A 21,435-nucleotide genomic window follows, 5' to 3' on the forward strand; every position below is an offset into this window, starting at 1 on the left:
TGGCAGATGTGGAAGTGTGACACTGGCAGATGTGGAAGTGTGACACTGGCAGATGTGGAAGTGTGACACTGGCAGATGTGGAAGTGTGACACTGGCAGATGTGGAAGTGTGACACTGGCAGATGTGGAAGTGTGACACTGGCAGATGCAGTGGATTGAGATGCATCCAATACAACAAATACTGTTCTCTAGCATAAACTGACGGATTTGTGTAACTTAGATTGATGCACAGGTTGGTCAATCGACTCTAGGGGGTGAAAATGGATAGTTCTCTGAAATTTTAAACCAATCTTAATTGTTTTGTTATCTCTGGATGCGTTATGATTTGAGTACAAATTTGAGTGCAAACAAGTTGACATTAAAAAAAACTATTTCTGACCGAAAATCTTTCATTTTAAGTTAAACACCGATCTTCTTAATTGATATTGTCGCAATATACGTTGAATTGAAGTGTGAGAGCCAAGTTTTCGTAATTGGATTCTCTGTATAAAATGTTAGCGTATCGTGACTCTTTCCACCTTGTCCTATATATTGATGCACAGTGGCTGACGAAGGTACTCATTCCTCACATCTTTTGGTAAAGATGTTTTACCTTCCAAAGTAAATTGATTTTAATTGATATATTTATTATCTAAAATACTGTATATATTTGACTGAATTTAGCAATTCTCAAACTAGTTGTAGTAGTTATCCGTTTTGAGCAGTTGGATTAAGAAGTGACAACAATGACTATAATGTAGTGTGAGAATTGCATTGTGAAAACAGTGAAAGAGTGATTTGGTTCAGTTAACAAAGGAATGTGAATTTGTTGTACTCAATGGAAATTGTCTTTAGAGTTTTAAAACATGAACCACTTTGATGATTGGTTTTCAGAGTTGTGAAAATTGAATTCCTACTTGAGAAAATTTCACCAAAGAGATGAAAGAAAAACGGTAGATGTTAGCCCTTGTTAGCAATCACTGATGATGAAGAAATAGATGCTAAATATATAATAAATATGTACTATATCATTATTATTATTATATTTAATTGATTAATCCCTTTTATATTCCATTAGTCAGCCAAACGATGGGGTGGAGAAACCATCTCTTACTATTTCTTACAGGTAAGTACAGTAAATGTGTGTCTGTACAGTATGTTATATTTCTGTGTTGTTGGATAGAAGGTATGTGACCATGTAAGGACTAGATATGTATGTACTAAATGACTTTTATTCCCAGGGTTGTATTTGCCTTCTCCATGCCTTCCTTATCAGTACCACTTTGTGGAAAAATGGAAAACCTGGAAGGAAGCACAGACCTACTGCAGAGATATGTACATTGACCTGGCCACCATAGGCAATATTGAGGATATGAACAGATTGATGAAAATGGACAGGTTTAGTGTTAATAATTGGATAGGCACTGTCTGGATAGGGCTGTATGATGATATGGTTAACAGCTGGGGGTGGTCTCTTGAAGACAGTGACTACTACGGTAAGGGAGAGGCTGAGTTTAGACACTGGCAGAGCGGTGCACCTGATAACATTGCGGAACAACCCTGTGTGGTCATTAAAAATGGGATGTGGAAAAATCAGGATTGCAAGCTGGAACATTCCTTCATCTGCTGCACCGGTGAGAAATGTGATTTTTTCTTTGCCTTATTCCTCCGTCTAGAGTTTTAAGTAGACTATTACTATGCTAATCAGTTTTCTTGTCATTTTCATGTTTACAAATATACACTCAAACAGGCATACTGTAAACACTGATGAGCAGCCTCAGTGTAATCCAGTCAAGTACATTTTTAAAAACATTTTAGCAGACACTCTTATCCAAAATGCATGAATGTTCATACTATTCCCTCGTGGGAATTGAACAACCCTGGCCTGGCAAGCACCATGCTCGACCAAACTGAGTCACACAATGACCACCTTACTTGAAGTGCAAAATGTAGATTTGTAAGAAACTACCCACTCATCCTGATTTCTAAATCCATCCATTATTTGCAGGTGAGAAAAATAACAGTCCGAGATTTATCTTAGTAGATGAAACAAAAAAAAGCTGGGGTGAAGCTCAGAACTACTGCAGAAATCGCTACCGAGACCTGGCCAGTGTGAGGAACCAGGCTGAGAACCAGGAGATTGAGACCTTGGTTGGTGATAGTGACGTGTGGATTGGCCTGTTTAGCGACTCCTGGAAGTGGTCAGATGGCAGTGGTTCCTCATTTAGGCACTGGAAGTTGGGAGAACCCAATAACAATGACAGTAAACCTCAATGTGGTGGAGCAGTGTTCAAGGAAGGAAACACGGTTTCAGACGAATGGACAGATTGGCCCTGTGATAATACTTGGCAACCCTTTGTTTGCTACAGCAGTGAGTTAATGTATAAACTATTCTGACAAAGTGATAAACAACTGGATTGCTTATTAAAAAAAAGAAAAATACATGATGCATTTCTAATTGTCGTCTTGAGCATTAGGGTCAATGTAACCCTCCCCTCACTTTCCTATATAACATGCACTGCGTTCAACACGACAAAAGCTTCATTCTCGTGTCTGTTTATTTCTAAGTTCCTCCAGTGAAGACGACACAGAAGGTGGTGCGAGTGAGACTGACCCCGAATGACCAAAACATGGACATGAATGATCCTGTCGTACAGGAGGCCATCTTACAGCAAGTGAGTCTCGTGGCATCTTTTTGGGGTCTATTATTGACACATTTCAAGTATAAAAAAGATAACATGATGCACTATATTATAATCCATTATTATATTATAGCATTGCACATTATACTGTGTTCTGTGTATTTTTGTTCCTCAGATAAAGAAGGAGCTGAGGGAGAAGGGGATGTCTGATGACGTCAAACTGAGATGGAAGGAGCAACCGGATGGGAAGATCTTCCACAAATAAGAAAAGGGGGTTCCCAAAAGATGGAGAGAGAACCAGTTATGACAAAAAGAGGATTGTAAATGTTATTATATTTCTTGATTCGTAGGAAAACTCTCCTCCTATTTTTTTTTATTTGACCTTTATTTAACCAGGCAAGTCAGTTAAGAACGTATTCTTATTTTCAATGACGGCCTGGGAACAGTGGGTTAACTGCCTGTTCAGGGGCAGAACGACAGATTTGTACCTTGTCAGCTCGGGGGTTTGAACTCGCAACCTTCCGGTTACTAGTCCAACGCTCTAACCACTAGGTTACGCTGCCACCCCCTATATATTATTTTAGCTGATTTTGAGTTATATATCATATTTTACATTCACACATTAAGATTGTTACTATCCTTAATTAATTAAATGATTTAAAATGATTCATTATTTTGTGAACATCTATGTATTCCTAGAGCAGGGATCATCAACTAGATTCAGCCACGTGCCGATTTTGTTCTTGAGCAGATGGTCAGGGGGCCGGAACATCATTTCAAATCATTTGTAGACAGCAAATCGACCATTAAGTCCAAACAGACTTTGAAATGCATCTCAATATTAGGAAGGTGTTTTTAATGTTTTGTGCACTCGATGTATATCTTTCTATTTGCGTTAGAATACTTTAGCACAGATTCCCCAAGTTAAAATCACTTGGAGCTGATTTGCTGGTGTTTTTAGTCTTTTATGTCCAACAACAACAACAACAACAAATTCGTCCTTTGGGCCACCAGTTGGGGAACCCTGTCCTAGAGTATGTATTACATTACATATATTATATCACTGTATATGCTGTTGCGATCATGAACAATTAACAGGCAGATAGGGAAAAAGGGGGTGGAGAAAAGGGGGAAGAAGAGAACGAAGAGAAAGACAGAGATCTAACTCCAAATGATGTCGGATCATATAAGTGACTTATAACCTTTTGGCTTTAGATATCATCGGACATTTTGTATGAAATATCATTTGAGTGTGTATTATAAACGTGTGTTAAGATATCTCGACTTTCTTTTGTGGGGAGATTATTCATTTGATTTGATTGACAATTTAAAAACACGAATAGAATTAATTTCAAATCATTGAGAATAAAAATGTACATAGTGTAAAAACCTATTTCCATTTTGGTCCTCTTGTTTTATTTAATTATAATCATGACATTACGTTAATTTAAAAAAAAACGTCATAAATAAGGTACACATTTTCTGGAATTAGTGTTGTTCTTTGTAATTTGGAAGCAAATTATAATAAAGGATGTCTACTTCACTTGTGACTGTTTTTGTTTCTTTGTCAACACATACTTTAAAGGGCAACTCTTACCCAGAGCAGTGAGGGCAGAGGTGGGCGGGTTTAAGGGGACAGTATGTTCCCTGATTGGGAGCTCAGTTGGTGTGGTTAAATATCCCGGGACCACCCCATTTGCCCATGACTGTAAGTCGCCTCCTAAATCATATTAAATATGAACACCTGTATTGGAATCGACTGAACACGTTTTTTTCTGCATACCTGGGTGTAATTACACATAGGTGAGTCACATTCATGTAGAATATTGTATAATATACAGTACCAGTCAAAAGTGTGGACACACCTACTCATTCAGTGAAGACATCACAACTATTAAATAACACATAGGGAATCATGTAGTAACCAAAAAAGTGTTAAACAAATACAATTATAATTTATATTTGAGATTCTTCAAAGTAGCCACCCTTTGCCTTAATAACAGCTTTGGCATTCTCTCAACCAGCTTCATGAGGTGTGCCTTGTTAAAAGTTCAATATTGGAATTTATTTCCTTCTTAATGCGTATGCGTAGCCAATCAGTTGTGTTGTGACAAGGTAGGGGTGGTATACAGATGTTAGCGCTATTTCGGAAAAAACAAGAGTAATAATGAAGACATCAAAACTATGAAATAACACATATGGAATCATTAAGTAACAAAAAAGTGTTAAATAAATCCAAATACATTTTATATTCAAAATTCCTCAAAGTAGCCACCCTTTGCCTTGATGACAGCTTTGCGCACTCTTGGCATTCTCTCAACCAGCTTCATGAGGTAGTCACCTGGAATACTTTTCCAACAGTCTTGAAGGTGTTCCCACATATGCTGAGCACTTCTTGGCTGCTTTTCCTTCACTCTGCAGTCTAACTAATCCCAAACCATCTCAATTTGGACCCCAGGAAGAGTAGCTGCTGCTTTTGCAACAGCTAATGGGGATACTAATAAAATACCAAAATACCAAATTGGGTTGAGGTCTGGTGTTTGTGGTCAGATCATCTGATGCACCACTCCATCACTCTCCCTCTTGGTCAAATAGCCCTTACACCGCCTGGAGGTGTGTTTTGGGTCATTGTCCTGCTGAAAAACCAATGATAGTCCCGCTAATTACAAACCTGATGGGATGGCGTATCACTGTAGAATGCTGTGGTAGCCATGCTGGTTAAGTGTGCCTTGAATTCTAAATAAATCACAGACAGTGTCACCAGCAAAGCACTCCAACACTATCCCACCTCCTCCATGTTTCACGGTGGGAAACACACATGCTGAGATCATCCGTACACCTATTCTATGTCTCACAAAGACACAGCGGTTGGAACCAAAAGTCTCTAATTTGGACTCATCAGACCAAAGGACAGACTTCCACTGGTCTGATGTCCATTGCTCGTGTTTCTTGGCCCCAGCAAGTCTCTTTTTCTTATTGGTTTCAAACCTGTTATGGCTAGGGGTTCCGCTAGCGACAACATCCGCTGAAATGGCAGATCGTGAAATTCACGCTTCAATTTTGTTATTTTTTACTTTCATACATTCACAAGTGCAACACACCAAATTAAAGCTTAACTACTTGTTAATCTAGCCATAAGATTTCAAAAAGGTTTTACAGTGAAAGCACACCATATGATTATGTTAGGTCAGCGCCTAGTCACAAGAAAACATACAGCCATTTTCCAGCCAAAGAGAGGAGTCACAAAAAGTAGAAATAGAGATAAAGTTCATCACTAACCTTTGATGATCTTCATCAGGTGGCACTCAAAGGACTTCATGTTACACAATACATGTATGTTTTGTTCGATAAAGTTCATATTAATATCCAAAGATCTCAGTTTACATTGATGCGTTATGTTCAGTAATGTTGTAATGCCTCGAAAACATCCGGTGAATTTGCAGAGAGCCACATCGATTTACAGAAATACTCATCATAAACGTTGATGAAAGATACAAGTGATATGCATAGAATTAAATATATACTTCTCCTTAATACAACCATTGTGTCAGATTTCAAAAAAGCTGTATGGCAAAAGCACACCATGCAATAATCTGAGTACAGCGCTCAGCCACAAAAAAAAGCCATACAGATACCTGCCATGTTGTGGAGTCAGTAAAAGTCAGAAATAGCATTATAAATATATTGTCACGCACCGACCGTAGACATCTCTGTTTTTCTATATATTTTGGTTCAGTCATGGTGTGACTAGGGTGGGTACTCTAGCTTTTGTATGTCTAGGGGTTTTTGTATGTCTATGTGTAGTTGCCTGTCAGCACTATATTGTATAGCTTCACGTTTCATTTATTATTTTGTTAGTTTGTTCAGTGTTCATTCTTTTAATAAAGAGAATGTACACATACCATGCTGGGTAAGCTTGGTCTCCTTCATACGACGAACATGCCATATATTCACTTACCTTTGATGATCTTCATCAGAATGCACTCCCAGGAATCCCAGTTTCACAATAAATGTTAGTTTTGTTCAATAAAGTTCATCTTTATGTCCAAATACCTCCTTTTTGTTAGCGCGCTTAGTTCACCAATTGAAATTCACAAGGCGCGAGCAATAAGTCCAGACGAAAAGTCAATTAAGTTCCATTACAGTTCGTAGAAACATGTCAAACGATGTATAGAATCAATCTTTAGGATGTTTTTATCATAGATCTTCAATATGTTTCAACCGAACAATTCCTTTGTCTTTAGAAATGAGAAGGAACGGAGCTTGAGCACGCGAGACTTAGCTCAGGGCATTCTGCAGGACCCCTGATTCAAACAGCTCTTATTCGCTCCCCCTTCATAGTAGAAAGCTGAAACAACATTCTAAAGACTGTTGACATCTAGTGGACGCCTTATAGGAAGTGCAATATGAACCCATTTACACTGTATTTTGGATAGGCAATCACTTGAAAAACTACAAACCTCAGATTTCCCACTTCCTGGTTGGATTATTCTGAGGTTTTTGCCTGCCATATGAGTTCTGTTATACTCACAGACAGCATTCAAACAGTTTTAGAAACTTCAGAGTGTTTTCTATCCAAATCTACTAATAATATGCATATATTAGCTTCTGGGCCTGAGTAGCAAGCAGTTAACTCTGGGCATGCTTTTCATCCGAACATGAAAATACTGCACACTGTATTCCAAACATGTTAATTTATTAGTGGTTTCTTTGCAGCAATTCAACCATGAAGGCCTGTTCCCCACTGAACAGTTGATATTGAGATGTGTTTGTTACTTGAACTCCGTGAAGTATTTTTTGGGGGCAGCAATCTGAGGTGCAATTAACTGCCGATTTATGAGGCTGGTAACTAATGAAGTCATCCTCTGCAGCAGGGGTAACTCTGGGTCTTCCTTTCCTGTAGAGTTCCTCATGAGTGCCAGTTTCATCATAGCGATTGATGGTTTTTGTGACTGCACTTGAAGAAACTTGAAAAGTTCTTGACATTTTACGCATTGACTGACCTTCATGTCTTAAAGTAATGATGGACTGCTGTTTCTCTTTTCTTATTTGAGCTGTTCTTGCCATAATATGGACTTGGTCTTTTCCAAAATAGGGCTATCTTCTGTATACCACCCCTACCGTGTCACAACACAACTGATTGTCTCAAACGCAAAAAGGAAAGAAATTCCACAAATGAGCTTTTAACAAGGCACTCCTGTTAATTGAAATGCATTCCATGTGACTACCTCATGAAGCTGGTTGAGAGAATGCAAAGAGTGTGCAAAGCTGTCATGAAGACAAAGGGTGGCTACTTCAAAGAATCTTAAATATAAAATATATTTTGATATGTTTAACACTTTTTTGGTTACTGCATGATTCCATATGTGTTACTTCATAGTTTTGATGTCTTCACTATTATTATACAATGTATAAAACAGTAAAAACAAAGAAAAACCCTTCAATGAGTAGGTGTGTCAAACTTTTGACTAGTACTGTATATATTGAACATAAATATGAAGGCCTATAGTGTAGCCAGGGCGGCAGGGTAGCCTAGTGGAGTGTTGGACTAGTAACCGAAAGGTTCCAAGTTCAAATTCCCGAGCTGACAAGGTACAAATCTGACATTCTGCCCCTGAACAGGCAGTTTAACCCACTGTTCCTAGGATGTCATTGAAAATAAGAATTTGTTCTTCACTGACTTGCCTAGTTAAATAAAGGTAAAAAAATATATATATATATTAACGCAACATGGAACAATTTCAAATACTTTGTTGAGTTACAGTTCATATGAGGAAATTAGTGAATTGAAAAAAATTAATTAGGCCTTAATCTATGATTCCACATGACTGGGCAGGGGCACAACCATGGGTGAGCCTGGGAGGGCATAGGCCCAGCCACTTGGGAGCCAGGCCCAGCCAATCAGAGTTTTTCCCCACAAAAGGGCTTTATTACAGACAGAAATACCCCGCAGACGATCCCGCAGGTGAAGAAGCCAGATGTTGAGATAATTGGTCTGTGGTCTGCGGTTGTGAGGCCGGTTAGATGCACTGCCAAATTATCTAAAACAACGTTGGAGGTGGCTCTTGTGGACATTCCTACAGTCAGCATACCAATTGCATGCTCCCTCAAGACTTGGGACATTTGTGGCTTTGTGTTGTGTGACAAAACTGCACATTTTAGAGTGGCTTTTTATTATCCCTGCACAAGGAGCATTTGTATAATGATCATGCTGTTTAATCAGCTTCTTGATATGCCACACCTGTCAGGTGGATGGATTATCTTGCCAAAGGATACCATTATCACTAACAGGTATGTTAACAAACAGAAACACGCTTTGGAACATTCCTGGGATCTTTTATTTCAGCTCATGAAACATGGGACGAACACTTTAAAACAACTTTTACGTAATTATATCCATTGCACAATTGTATCACCCCCTTGAACGTGATAGAGTCAATCTTACATTGTTTGTGTAATCCAATATCTATGAAAACCACATCTCAAATAGAGACATATACACATATTCTTCGTAGATATGGGCTTGTTATGATGCAGTTGACATTTTAGTCATTTAGCAGACACTCTCATCAAAAGAGACTTACATGAGCAATTAGGGTTAAGTGCCTTGCTCAAGGGCACATCGACAGATTTTGTACCTAGTCAGCTCGGGGAATCAAACCAGCAACCTTTTGGTTACTGGCTCAACACCCTTAACATCTCATGTTCTACAAAAACACTGCTGATCAAACAATAGTGCTCAGTGCCTGCACACTTCAATTAAAGGGTAACTACTGTCAAAAATCAACACTTTGAAAAAGAAAACCTGAACAAATTGACAAAATCAGAGTATACGCACTTCTCCAGGCACCACTACACCACTGTTGCACCATCTCTCTCACACCATCATTCCTGCACAAGCTCAGCAGCATTCCATTGTTGGTAGCGTAAAACAATAAGAACAAGAACAGAAGAAGAATTGTTGTGCAATTTCACAGGATGTGATCCAAGCACTGTTGAGTCACTGTAGGAGAAAGCTAGGGACGAGGAATTTCCAGTCATGTGACAATGAAAAACTGTTTTGTTTTCCTAAGGTTTCAGTTTGTGTGCTACCTAACCAGTTAATGATTTGACATTCTGGTAGTGACTCAAATCATCAGCTGCAGCTTTTCAGTAAATGTTCTCCTCAGGTCAATTTGGTTGTTACTTGATAGTGCTGCCCTTGCTAAGGGTGTTGTAGTAGATCCAGGGTAACAGCATGTATTCAAATAAACAGAACAAACACAGTTAAGAGTTATGTCCTCCCTTAGGCATCAACAGGTTATTTTATAGTACTCCACCCTGAATCCTGATTCATGTAACTCAACTCCCCCCTCCCTGTCTTTTGGATGACAAAACACATTAAATGGAACTCCAAGGCCTTAGGATCCCTGTACTTAACTTTAGGTCCATTCTGTCTAACTTAAGGCCTCCTGTTTGAGGTCAATTTGGTTGTTATTTAAAGGGTAGGAAGCATGAGTTTTTACTTAGTAACTTAGTTGTAGTCACGATCTAGTTACTTGTAAGTACAAACATAGTTATGTTTTGGGATTAATACATATTTATTTATTTATTTCTGGATAACTTCTAAACTTCCCACAATGCACTATTTCTCAACGTCATTTGGAGGATCTACTCTGTGATACCGAGTTCGAAATGCTAGCTCGGTAGCTGTCTCAAGCTGGCTAACATTAGCCACACCTCAAACTATTCACAGACTTTGTGGCTGGGTTATCTAATGGGAAAAACGTTAGCTTGGCAGGCTCTGGTGCTTTCTTGCTGTGGGCTCAAAACTAAAGAGAAAATCATATCTGCTTGCTCTAATTGTGTAGTACATTGTCTGTTCTGCCTTTTTGTCTTTAAAAAAAATTGACTTTTTATTTTATTTTTTACTTTTCAACATGTTCTCTGTATAGTAGGTTATGGGTTTTGTAACTTTTACCATCTTGGCTTAGTGCTAGCATGCTAGCTGACTGATATCTGGAATCTATTTTTGGGGATTTCGGCCCGGTGAAGTGCCCACCTCCCCCTCACTTTGGCAGCTAACTCAGTCTGCACTCACTTTGCCAGCTAACTCAGTCTGCACTCTTTTAAAAGTTTTACCATCAGATGGGGCCCCAAGCATTAGTCTGTTTGTCTCTCCTCTATTTATATTTTAGTTGTGTTGTGGTGTGTTAGTTGTGTTCTAGCTGTTGGGCTCTAGCTTGCCAAGCATAACCGTGGTGGTTGGCTAGTCTGGTTAGGCTAATAGCTAGTTGGCCAAATAGCTCATGTTAGCTGGCGAACACTTTTATGTAGCTGTAAGCTAGGTGTTTATAGCAACTGGCTGACTCATTCATTGCTAACGTAACATTAGCTGGCTGGTTATGCTGAACGTTAGCAGAATAGTAGGGCTACTGTTAGCAGGCTAGTTGGCTAGCAACATTGCAAGTTGATTTGTAACAATACATTCATAAAGTGTTTGCTTGTAAATTGGCAGAAAATATCATTCAAACCAGTAGTGATGAGTGCCAACAATTTGGTTTAATTTAAAGTTGTACATTTTAAGTTATTTCTGTTGGAGTTTACATGATAGGGAATAGGCTCTCGCCTGGTCCTCCATATGACATCACACCCCAGAAAAATATTTTTCAACATCGGAATTCTGATCAATTTTATGTAATAACTCAACTCAAATAAGGTATAACTTTGCATAGGTACTTTGATGTGTATGCTAATGCAAATGCATATGTTACATGTGGTTACGTTTATACTACCTACCCTTTAATGCTTCAGCTAGTTGTAAAGTAGTCTAGTTGTAAATCTCATGCAAACAAAGAAACAGGTTCAGGTTTCTTTAACATAATTGCACATGTGCAAAACACACATAAAAGGTGATGTAACAGAGTGAAGGTTCTTCTTTCGATCCCTGATTCCTGTAACAAGTTCCAGTGCTGTATCTGCCTAGACATCTTCACTAACCCTTTCTCTATACCCGGTTGCCACAACTTCTGCCTGGCCTGTGTCAAAGGCTACTGGGACACCAGCGACCGCTTTGAGTGCCCCCTCTGTAAGGAGTGCTTCCGCCGCCGACTCGAGTTATGCATCAACTGTGCTTTAAAGGACTTCACAGAGCACTGTAAGGGATCGCTGAAGGTGATAAATGGCATGTATTGTGTTTATACAGTCGAAGTTGGAAGTTTACATATACCTTGGCCAAGTACATTTAAACTCAATTTTCACAATTCCTGACATTTAATCCTCGTAAAAATGTCCTGTCTTAGGTCAGTTAGGATCACCACTTTATTTGAAGAATGTGAAATGCCAGAATAATAGTAGAGAGAATGATTTATTTCAGCTTTTATTTCTTTCATCACATTCCCAGTGGGTCAGAAGTTTACATAGACTCAATTACAATTTGGAAGCATTGCCTTTAAATTGTTTAACTTGGATCAAACGTTTCGGGTAGCCTTCCACAAGCTTTCCACAATAAGTTGGGTGAATTTTGGCCCATTCCTCCTGACAAAGCTGATGTAACTGAGTCAGGTTTGTAGGCCTCCTTGCTCGCACACGCATTTTCAGTTCTGCCCACTAATGTTCTATAGGATTGAGGTCAGGGCTTTGTGATGGCCACTCCAACACCTTGACATTGTTGTCCTTAAGTAATTTTGCCACAACTTTGGAAGTACGTTTGGGGTCATTGTACATTTGGAAGACCCATTTGCATCCAAGCTTTAACTTCCTGACTGATGACTTGAGATGTTTCTTCAATATATTCACGTAATTTTCCAACCTCATGATGCAATCTATTTTGTGAAGTGCACCAGTCCCTTCTGCAGTAAAGCACCCCCACAACATGATGCTGCCACCCCCATGCTTCCTGGTTGGGATGGTGTTATTCGGCTTACAAGCCTCCCCCTTTCTACTTCAAACATAATGATGTTCATTATGGCCAAACAGTTCTATTCATCAGAGCAGAGGATATTTCTCCAAAAAGTCTTTGTCCCCATGTGTAGTTGCAAACCCTTGTCTGGCTTTTTTTGTGGTTTTGGACTAGTGGCTTCTTCCTTGCTTAGCGGCCTTTCAGGTTATGTCAATATCGGACTTGTTTTACTGTGAATATAGATACTTTTGTATCTGTTTCCTCCAGCATCTTCACAAGGTCCTTTGCTGTTGTTCTGGGATTGATTTGCACTTTTCGCACCAAAGTACGTTCATCTCTAGGAGACAGAATGCGTCTCCTTCCTGAGCAGTATGACGGCTGCGTGGTCCCATTGTGTTTATACTTGCGTAGTATTGTTTGTACAGATGAACATGGTACCTTCAGGTGTTTGGAAATTGCTCCCAAGGATGTATTTGTGGAGGCCTACAATTATTTTGGCTGATTTCTTTTCATTTTCCCATGATGTCAAGCAAAGAGGCAGTGAGTTTGAAGGTAGGCCTACAGTTTCCGGGTTGTCTTCAGAGACTTATGAAAAAGACTGAAGGAGATTTGCTGAGGATGGTTCAGGACAGACTGAGTAAGATGGATGAGATCAAACACTCAGTGGAGATCAACAGAGTGAGTTCTCATGATAAGCATCCTGAATGTTATGGAGTACCCAAGGGCTCAACTCTGGGTCCATTAAAGTTGTATTAATTCAATCTGGTTTGATAAATCATATTTATTAAATATACAGTACCGTAAGCTCAGTAGAGTGAGTTCTTATGATAAGCATCCTGACTGTTATTGTTTTCATCTATATGGGGTACCCCAGGGCTCAACTCTGAGTCCTCTGCAGTTGTATTAATTTAACGTGGTTTGACGAATAAGCAAGACTTCAGCAAGAACACTTGTTCAAAACCCTTGTCTTTAATATTGCATTATTTTCTATTTTCTTTGGTCTTGTGCTGAAAAGAAGATAAGCCAGGCTTGAGAGAAGCCAGGCTGAGCTCATCAAGGTGATTGAGGAGAAGCAGAAAGCAGCAGAGAGGTGGGCTGTGGGGCTAATCAAAGAGCTGGAGCAGGAAATCACTGAGGTAAAAAACAAAAGCACAGCTGGAGCAGCTCTCACACTGAGGACCAACAACACTTCATACAGGTCAGTGTCTCTTTTATCTCAATACTGATACATTGATATAACATGTTATTTTGTAAACTGACTTTGCCTTTCTAAATTTCCCTAGATAGGATAAATAAAATTATGTTAATAAATTGAATTGAAATGAACTGAACTTAAATGGATCGTTCCCCAAAATTACAAAATGACATAATGGTTTTCTTAGACAGGGTATGACAGTAATCCATGCTTTGGTTAAGTTTACTTGGCACTGTTTCCATGGTTTACACCTGTGCCGGGCCATCCATCCCTGTGCCAGGCCACCTGGTTTACGCCTGTGCCGGGCCACCTGAGAGACAAGCCCAAGAAGGTGGGGGTGTTTCTGGATTATGAGGAGGGATTGGTCTCCTTTTATAATGTGGAAAATAAGGCCCATATTTATAGTTATAGTTGGTGTGTCTTCACCGAGACCCTGTATCAGTACTTTAGCCCGTCTCCATGGTGGAGGAAAGAACACAACCCTGTTTGGTGGAAAGGGCTTATACAGTTGTTAGGTCTATAGTCTCACCCGTGGTCCTGTCTATAGCTGTGAGGAGCCGTCAATCATCCGTTCGATCACATCATGTTGTTCTGAGACTGTTGTCTGACTGGAGATCGTCTCTCAATTCTGGCCAGAAATAGAAATAACTAACTCTACTGATGGACGGATAAAAAGTAACGTGTAAGCACGTAAGGTCAAATGACTGATATAGATATTCTTATTCTACTGTGAGAAGTCTATATTCAATTCTAACATTTTTCAAAATCTAAGTGTCTAAATGCGCAACAAGTGTAAGCAGAAATCACCTTTTATCAGTAGCTCAATGGCATTAAAGGGAGTGGGAAAGGATAGAGAATGGAAAGAGGATCTGAGATGATGGAGAGAAGAGGGAGGAGTGTGGAACAGGTAGGCGTTTGTGGGGGAGAGAAAACAGACGATTTATGATGGTTGTGATATGATGAAACGTCTGTTTGAACACAGGGGTTCCCTGACAGAGAGAGAGAGAGGGGAGGAGATAGGGAGAGAGGAAAAGAGAGAGAGTTGGAAGGAGAGAGGGTGGGATGAGATCGAGGAAGGAGAGAAAGGGAAGAGAGGGGGGAGAGGTGTGAGAGTGGGTGAGTGAGTGTGTGAGAGAGAGGTGGGGAGGGGGAGAGAAAGTGTGAGTGAGAGAAAAGGAAAGGGAGAGAGAGAGGGAGAGGGAGTCGGTGAAAAGAGAGAGAAAAGAGACAGAGAAAGGGGAATCTGCCTCTTGGGACAGAGTAACTTCCACATCGATACAGGAAATATACTCATCGTAAAAGGTAAGATTTAATATTTCGGGTTTTTTCACTGTTGTAATTATTTATTATTATTTTTCCTGCTATACACAAAAACAAACATTTTCCATGGTAATGTGAGATGTTTCTTTGAAAATGGTTCAATATTGTTGTCATGACATTATTTCTGTCACTTTACTACTCTATCGTTTATGTTTTCTGTAATAATCTTTGTCAATAAAGAGAACATTTTCCACATGGGGCAAATATAGACGTCTTATGTAAAACTGCTCATTTTGAACTGTGTGTCCTTCACCATCCAATGAGCTGAAAGGAATTTAGACTATGGGGAACAATGGGGAAATGTACAGTTCCTATGTGCATTTTTGTATATGGATAAATATATTGAATTGCAAATACATGGGCGATTACGCATGCGTGCGTCTATGTGTGTGTGTGCATGCATGTGTGTGTGTAAAGGAATGTGAGGAGAGTGTGTCCTACAGATGGTAGCTCAGAAGTGATGATGCAGGCCTCTCCTCCTCCCTCTCCTCCCCCTCTCCTGCCCTCCTCCTGTGTCCAGCTGGCTTCTATAGCCTCAGCCCCCTCCCTCCCCCTCTCTCTTTAAGCCAATCCATTAAACTATCCCTTATTCTACCTCCTCCTCCTTTCCTTCTCATCCCTCAATTCCTTCTCCATCTACACCACCCAAAAATCGTTTACATTTGAGCACTACATTCACTTTAGGCCTGCTTCAAGAGTTTGTCTATATATTTTAATGCTGGAAACTATGATTCTAAGACTTTAGACTGTCTTCCTCAGTGAATCAATTTCTGTTCTGAATCTTTATCTTTGGCAGAGTCAAGGTTGGCCTGTGAAAAACCACCTGACCAACTCCACTGAGACTTGTATTACAAATCTTCTAAAACAGGTCGGGAACCTGGACAAACTTGGCCGTACCTGCAGGAGGTTTGGGTCGTGGCCCAAAGGTGGGTTTCAAGTGATCGGGCATACACCATCCACCATTCAGATTCAGTGGGTTTGGATCAATTGACCATCTGGGATTCAACCTTTCAGAGCCAACTGAAGATTCCCCGAAGGATTTAAACTGTGGTCTAGCTGATTACCGTGTGGTTTAGACAAGACTGAAGAGACAGACATTGGTTTACTGAAATTTGTCTAGTATTCACAAAAGATTGTTTCTTTCTTCTGAAACTGTGTGGGAAACTGACATTTCCAACTGTGTCAAAATTGAAAAACCAACATCCAAAGAACACCCAAGACCTTACAACCATTTGAGACAATATGCACCGCCTTCCTCTTCCTTGTTCATCTTTGCCCCACCTCATAATAACACTTAACTACGCCCTTTTCCTTGGACTTATTTTAATCCTCCAATGGGGTCCCCTGGGGGCCAGAGCTCAGAATGACACTGAGCCAATCGTGTTGGAGGGGAAGTGTCTGGTGGTTTGTGACTCCACCCCCTCGTCGGAACCGTCGGGTAACGCGCTGGGGATGTCGGTGCGGTCAGGGGCCGGTCGAGTGGCGTTCTCTGCTGTCCGGAACACTAACCACGAACCCTCTGAGATGAGCAACCGTACCATGACCATCTACTTTGACCAGGTTAGTGAGACCATACCATGACCATCCAATAGACTGAATAACTGTGATCAACTTTTACATGATAAAAAAGTCAACTTTTGTCAACTTTTATCAACTTGTTTCTCTCCCTCTCCGTCTCCCCCCCCTCTCTTTCTCCCTCTCGGACCTCCACCTCTATCCCTCTCTCTCTCCCCCACCTCTCTCTCCGTCTCTTTCTCAGATCCTGGTGAATGTGGGCAGCCATTTTGACCCAGCACGCAGCATCTTTGTGGCTCCCAGAAAAGGAGTCTTCAGTTTCTGCTTCCATGTGGTCAAAGTATACAATCGACAGACAATACAGGTAGGGGTTACACACGAAAACACAAATAATATTACCGCAAATTGATGTATATTTTCTCTCTCTCCCTTCCAGTGGATGTTCATCAGAGGAGGAAGGGGAGTACTTTCATAAAAATAAAAATAAAAATAGTATAACATTCAAAAGTTAGATAATAAAAATAAATATATTCACGTCACCAAATTATTGATTAAAACACACTGTTTTATAATGAAGGTCTACTGTAGCCTCAACAGCACTCTCTGGGGAAGCACCATGGTGTAGCCAGAGGACAGCTATTTTCTGTCCTCCTCTGGGTACATTAGCTTCAATACAAAACCTAGGAGGCTCATGGTTTTCAGTTTTTACCTCCTTTCTTAGACATACACAGTAATTATGATGGTTGAGAGCTCTTGTAGCATAAACTGACATTGTCCACTCAATCAAAGGGTCAGAGAATTAATCTAGTACTGAAAGCATAAGCTACAGCTAACTAGTGATGCAGTGCATAAAATGTGGTAAGTAGTTGACTCAAAGAGAGAGAAAGACAATATTTGAACAGTTTTGAACAGATTAATGAAAAATTAAGGAGAAGCAGCACGTTCACTTACTTAGCTAGCTAATACAGCTAGTTAATTTAGCCTACTCAAACACCTGGCTCAAAGATAGAGGAATGCTATTTATGTTAGGGAGCTGGCTAAGGCTATCCAACACTGGAACTTTTCCAAGTCAAGGTAAGCTTTCGGTTTTGTTCATCTATTGCCACAGATTTGTTGGGTTTACCTGCACGTTAGTTCTAGTAGCTATGTTGACTATGATGTTAGCTAATATGGTGACATTGACAACGATGTAGGCTGTGTGCAGAAGTTAGCGGTTATGCTATGAAAGTTATTTTTGCCTGGCCACAGACAGCTGTTGTGTGGTGCACAGAAGTCCACTAGCGAAGGGAAAAGATGAGAGGAGGAGAGTGCATAGATGCAAGAAATAATTATACAATGAGCAAAGTGATGATGCTGTTTGTATGTGGGTGCTATAAAAGTGATCGGTGCGTGCGGGTGATCAGGGGCGTATTCATTCTGCCGATTATGTTAAAAAAAGAAAAATTCTAAAATGGAAGCAAATGGAGCAAAACAGGGATAAACCTACCTGAAACTATTGTTTGCAATTGTTTAGAATAATGATTACACCCTATATCCGCTGGATGCAATGTGCAATGCCGTATTGAATGTGTCATTATTCCAAAACATGCATTGTGTTTGCAACTAGGCACTAAAGCAATACTACAAAAAGATTAGTATGTTTGGGGCAAATCCAATACAACACATTACTGAGTACCACTCAACATATTTTCAAGCATGGTGGTGGCTGCATCTTGCTATAGGTATGCTTGTCATTGTTAAGGGGTGGGGAGTTTTTCAGGATAAGAAACAGAATGGAGTTAAGCACAGGCAAAATCCTAGATGAAAACCTGGTTCAGTCTGTTTTTCACCAGACACTGGGAGATGAAATCACCTTTCAGTGGTGCAATAATCCAAGATGACAGTAAATGTTCCTTAGTGGCCGATTTGAAAAACTATGAAAAGACCTGAAAATGGTTGTACGGCATTGATCAACATCCAAATGTTGCATAATCCTGGTGTGTAAAGCTCATAGACACACAGCTGTAATCGCTTCCAAAGGTGATTCCACAGAGTATTGACTCAGGGGTGCGAATATTTATGAATTACAATTTCTATAAATTTGCAAACACGTCTAAAAACAAGTTTTCATTTTCAATATAGGTAGATGGGTGAGAAATACTGTGCGTTCGTAGGCTACTTTGTAGCAACCTCGTGATAGCTATAGGAAAATATGTGAGTATCATGTAGTAGCCTAAACCTACCAATCTTACATTGAGCTGGGTGAATGGAATATGAATGACGGTCATCCAATATGCTGTAATACAAATAAGGCCATGCTCATTAAAAAAAATCATCATCCCTAATCTTAAACGACACCGACTGCCACTTCTTCCTTCCTATCTCTCTCTCTCTCTCCCTCCCTTATGGACAAAGCGATTTGGGATCACTGCTTTCACTGGTGACCAGGACATAAAGCCTTATTCACACTGCAGGCCTTAATGCTCAAATCAGTTATGTTTTACAAATCTGTTTTGAAATACTGACTGTCCAAACAGCAAGTTACAAGTGACCAAATTGGATGTGTGTGTGTTCAGACAGCAGTAATATGCTGACATGGCTATGCTAGTAACAAGGAGTGTGTGTGCAGTGTTTTAGGCTGATTGCGGATGGTGATCGTGCTTCCTATAACTCAGAAGTTATTTTTATTGTATTTTTTATTTAACCTTTATTTAACTAGGCAAGTTAGTTAAGAACAAATTCTTATTTACAATGATGGCCTACTTTTAAACCCCCACCAGCCAAACCCTCCCCGAACCCGGGCGATGCTGGGCCAATTGTGCGCCGCCCTATGGGACTCCCGATCATGGCCGGTTATGATACAGCCCAGGATCAAACCCGGGTCTGTAGTGACGCCTCTAGCACTGCAATGCAGTGCCTTAGACTGCTGTGCCACTCGGGAGGCCAATGTAGCAAGCTAAGGTGACAACAATGCCTGCCATGGAAGTTTCCCAGTTGCTTTGAATGTTCAAAATCATAGTGTAAGAGCACTTTTAAAGCCTCACTGGATAAGATGATTCATTTTACAAGTACTTTTTGGCAAGCCACAGCAGTCAACTAGTTAGCTAGGTAGCTGTTTAGCTTTCTAGCTAGGTAGCTGTTTAGCTTTCTAGCTTTCTAGCACTAATTTGTTTGTAAATAATTAACAAGCTAGTTAGCTACGACATGTTCTTGTCAAACTGTCAACAGAGTAGCTAACAAGCAAGAAAATATGCCAAATAAGAGTTTAAAAAAACACTTGAGGGCAAATAAATCAGATTTGTCACATGGCCAGGAATCAGATTTGTATCGGACACCTACGAAGGTGGTTTGAAATGTGGCTTTAAATATCTGATTCCATGTGCGTTTTGGCTCTTCAGACCGCAGGAAAAAGATTCAAATGTAAAATAATAGGATATGAGTCACTTCAAACTGCCAATGTGAACAACGCTTTACTCTCTCTCTCCCCCTCCCTCCCACCCCCTATGCCTCTATCCCTCTCTCTCAGGTGAGTCTGGTATTGAACGGACACCCGGTGATTTCAGCATTCGCTGGGGACCAGGACGTGACCAGGGAAGCAGCCACCAATGCTGGGTTGGTTACCATGGAGAGAGGAGACAAGGCTTATCTCAAACTGGAGAGAGGGAACCTGATGGGGGGATGGAAATACTCCACCTTCTCTGGGTTTCTGGTGTTTCCTTTGTAGAGAGGGGACGATTGGAGGGTGAGAAAAAGAGAGAGGGTCAGGGGAAAGGCAAGCAAGGTGACACAGGGTAGACATCAAGTAAGGACACAGCTAGGGTTAGGAGGAGGAGTGTGTATGTATGAGAGCTACAATGAGTTTACAACTCGCTTTGTATCTGAAAATCCTGAATGCTACGATTTTTGAATGCACTTTTAAATACACTGCTCCATTATTTAAATGATACTGTAGTGTGTACAGTTTATGCTTGAGTATTCATGTAATATGTGTTGGCTTTTGTTGTCTGCATGCAAATAATTGTACGTGCTAATAAAAAGGTTTGGTCATACAGTAAATACGGGATTTTCTTCAAGGTGACTATCACTGGCTGAAACAATTGCTCCTCCTTTTCTCCATTAGAAAGAAAATCTGACCCTGAATCAGTGATTAGGGGAAACTTTCATTTTCTCCCAGCGGTGCATCTGTTAGTCCTGTAAATAGCGCAGCCACCTTCAACGCCCCGAGAGGAGGATTCTGGGTAAGGGCTCATGCGGCTCGTCCTGGTGGATCCGGTGACAGATGGGAGTTTTGGCGAGGGCTGTGTGTGTGTGGGTGTGTGTTGCCAGGAACCTGTGGGGTTCACACCGTACACTGTCACAACCAATTTGTTTCACTGCTCGAATACACAGCGGAGGAATGTTATAAGCACATAGGAGTGCTTTGCTCATTCTTCATAGACGTGTGTGTGTATGTGTGTTACCACATAGGAGGGTGTAGCAGAGGCATGTGTTAGCACATATAGGAGTGAGTGAGTGATTATGGAATTGTGTTACTATCAAGCTTAATATATACAGATACACTTCCCTATGTTACTGTTGGTACTATATGTACAGTGGGGAGAACAAGTATTTGATACACTGCCGATTTGTGAAAATCACATTGTATGATTTTTAAGTAATTCATTTGCATTTTATTGCATGGCATAATTATTTGATACATCAGAAAAGCAGAACTTAATATTTGGTACAGAAACCTTTGTTTGCAATTCCAGAGATCATACGTTTCCTGTAGTTCCTGACCAGGTTTGCACACACTGCAGCAGGGATTTTGTCCCACTCCTCCATACAGACCTTCTCCAGATCCTTCAGCTTTCGGGGCTTTCGCTGGACAATATGGACTTTCAGCTCTCTCCAAAGATTTTCTATTGGGTTCAGGTCTGGAGACTG

The 21,435-nt window shown here is 40.3% G+C and overlaps 2 protein-coding genes across 3 annotated transcripts; both read left to right on the forward strand.

The window, feature by feature from the left end:
• The first annotated feature begins 1,419 nt into the window (after positions 1 to 1,419).
• Positions 1,420 to 4,064, forward strand: LOC124013618 (C-type mannose receptor 2-like). Its single transcript, XM_046327943.1, has 4 exons — positions 1,420 to 1,612; positions 1,987 to 2,349; positions 2,547 to 2,653; positions 2,796 to 4,064. Exons 1-4 carry the CDS (start codon positions 1,429 to 1,431, stop codon positions 2,883 to 2,885), a joined length of 744 nt encoding a protein of 247 aa, XP_046183899.1. The 5' UTR covers positions 1,420 to 1,428; the 3' UTR covers positions 2,886 to 4,064.
• Positions 4,065 to 14,840: 10,776 nt separating this feature from the next.
• LOC124014451 (cerebellin-1-like) lies at positions 14,841 to 20,565 on the forward strand. Of its 2 annotated transcripts, none has more exons than XM_046329438.1 (4): positions 14,841 to 14,997; positions 15,812 to 16,575; positions 16,775 to 16,894; positions 20,036 to 20,565. In XM_046329438.1, exons 2-4 carry the CDS (start codon positions 16,258 to 16,260, stop codon positions 20,231 to 20,233), a joined length of 636 nt encoding a protein of 211 aa, XP_046185394.1. In that variant the 5' UTR covers positions 14,841 to 14,997; positions 15,812 to 16,257; the 3' UTR covers positions 20,234 to 20,565. The 2 variants fall into 2 exon arrangements, with proteins under 2 accessions (XP_046185394.1, XP_046185396.1); XM_046329440.1 differs by having other exon boundaries at positions 14,845 to 14,997; positions 15,884 to 16,575.
• The last annotated feature ends 870 nt before the right edge of the window (positions 20,566 to 21,435 follow it).

Source organism: Oncorhynchus gorbuscha, linkage group LG25 (genome assembly GCF_021184085.1).
Source record: "Oncorhynchus gorbuscha isolate QuinsamMale2020 ecotype Even-year linkage group LG25, OgorEven_v1.0, whole genome shotgun sequence".
NCBI lineage: Eukaryota > Metazoa > Chordata > Actinopteri > Salmoniformes > Salmonidae > Oncorhynchus > Oncorhynchus gorbuscha.

What these genes read in the sequence shown, in the direction of transcription:
- LOC124014451 (XM_046329438.1), top strand. Translation starts at nt 16,258, where the DNA reads ATGCACCGCCTTCCTCTTCCTTGTTCATCTTTGCCCCACCTCATAATA. An exon ending in TGACCATCTACTTTGACCAG is followed by an intron (nt 16,576 to 16,774) that starts GTTAGTGAGACC and finishes TCTCTTTCTCAG; the next exon opens with ATCCTGGTGAATGTGGGCAG. An exon ending in ACAATCGACAGACAATACAG is followed by an intron (nt 16,895 to 20,035) that starts GTAGGGGTTACA and finishes CCTCTCTCTCAG; the next exon opens with GTGAGTCTGGTATTGAACGG.
- LOC124013618 (XM_046327943.1), top strand. Translation starts at nt 1,429, where the DNA reads ATGGTTAACAGCTGGGGGTGGTCTCTTGAAGACAGTGACTACTACGGT. An exon ending in ACCCTTTGTTTGCTACAGCA is followed by an intron (nt 2,350 to 2,546) that starts GTGAGTTAATGT and finishes TTTATTTCTAAG; the next exon opens with TTCCTCCAGTGAAGACGACA. An exon ending in AGGAGGCCATCTTACAGCAA is followed by an intron (nt 2,654 to 2,795) that starts GTGAGTCTCGTG and finishes TTTGTTCCTCAG; the next exon opens with ATAAAGAAGGAGCTGAGGGA.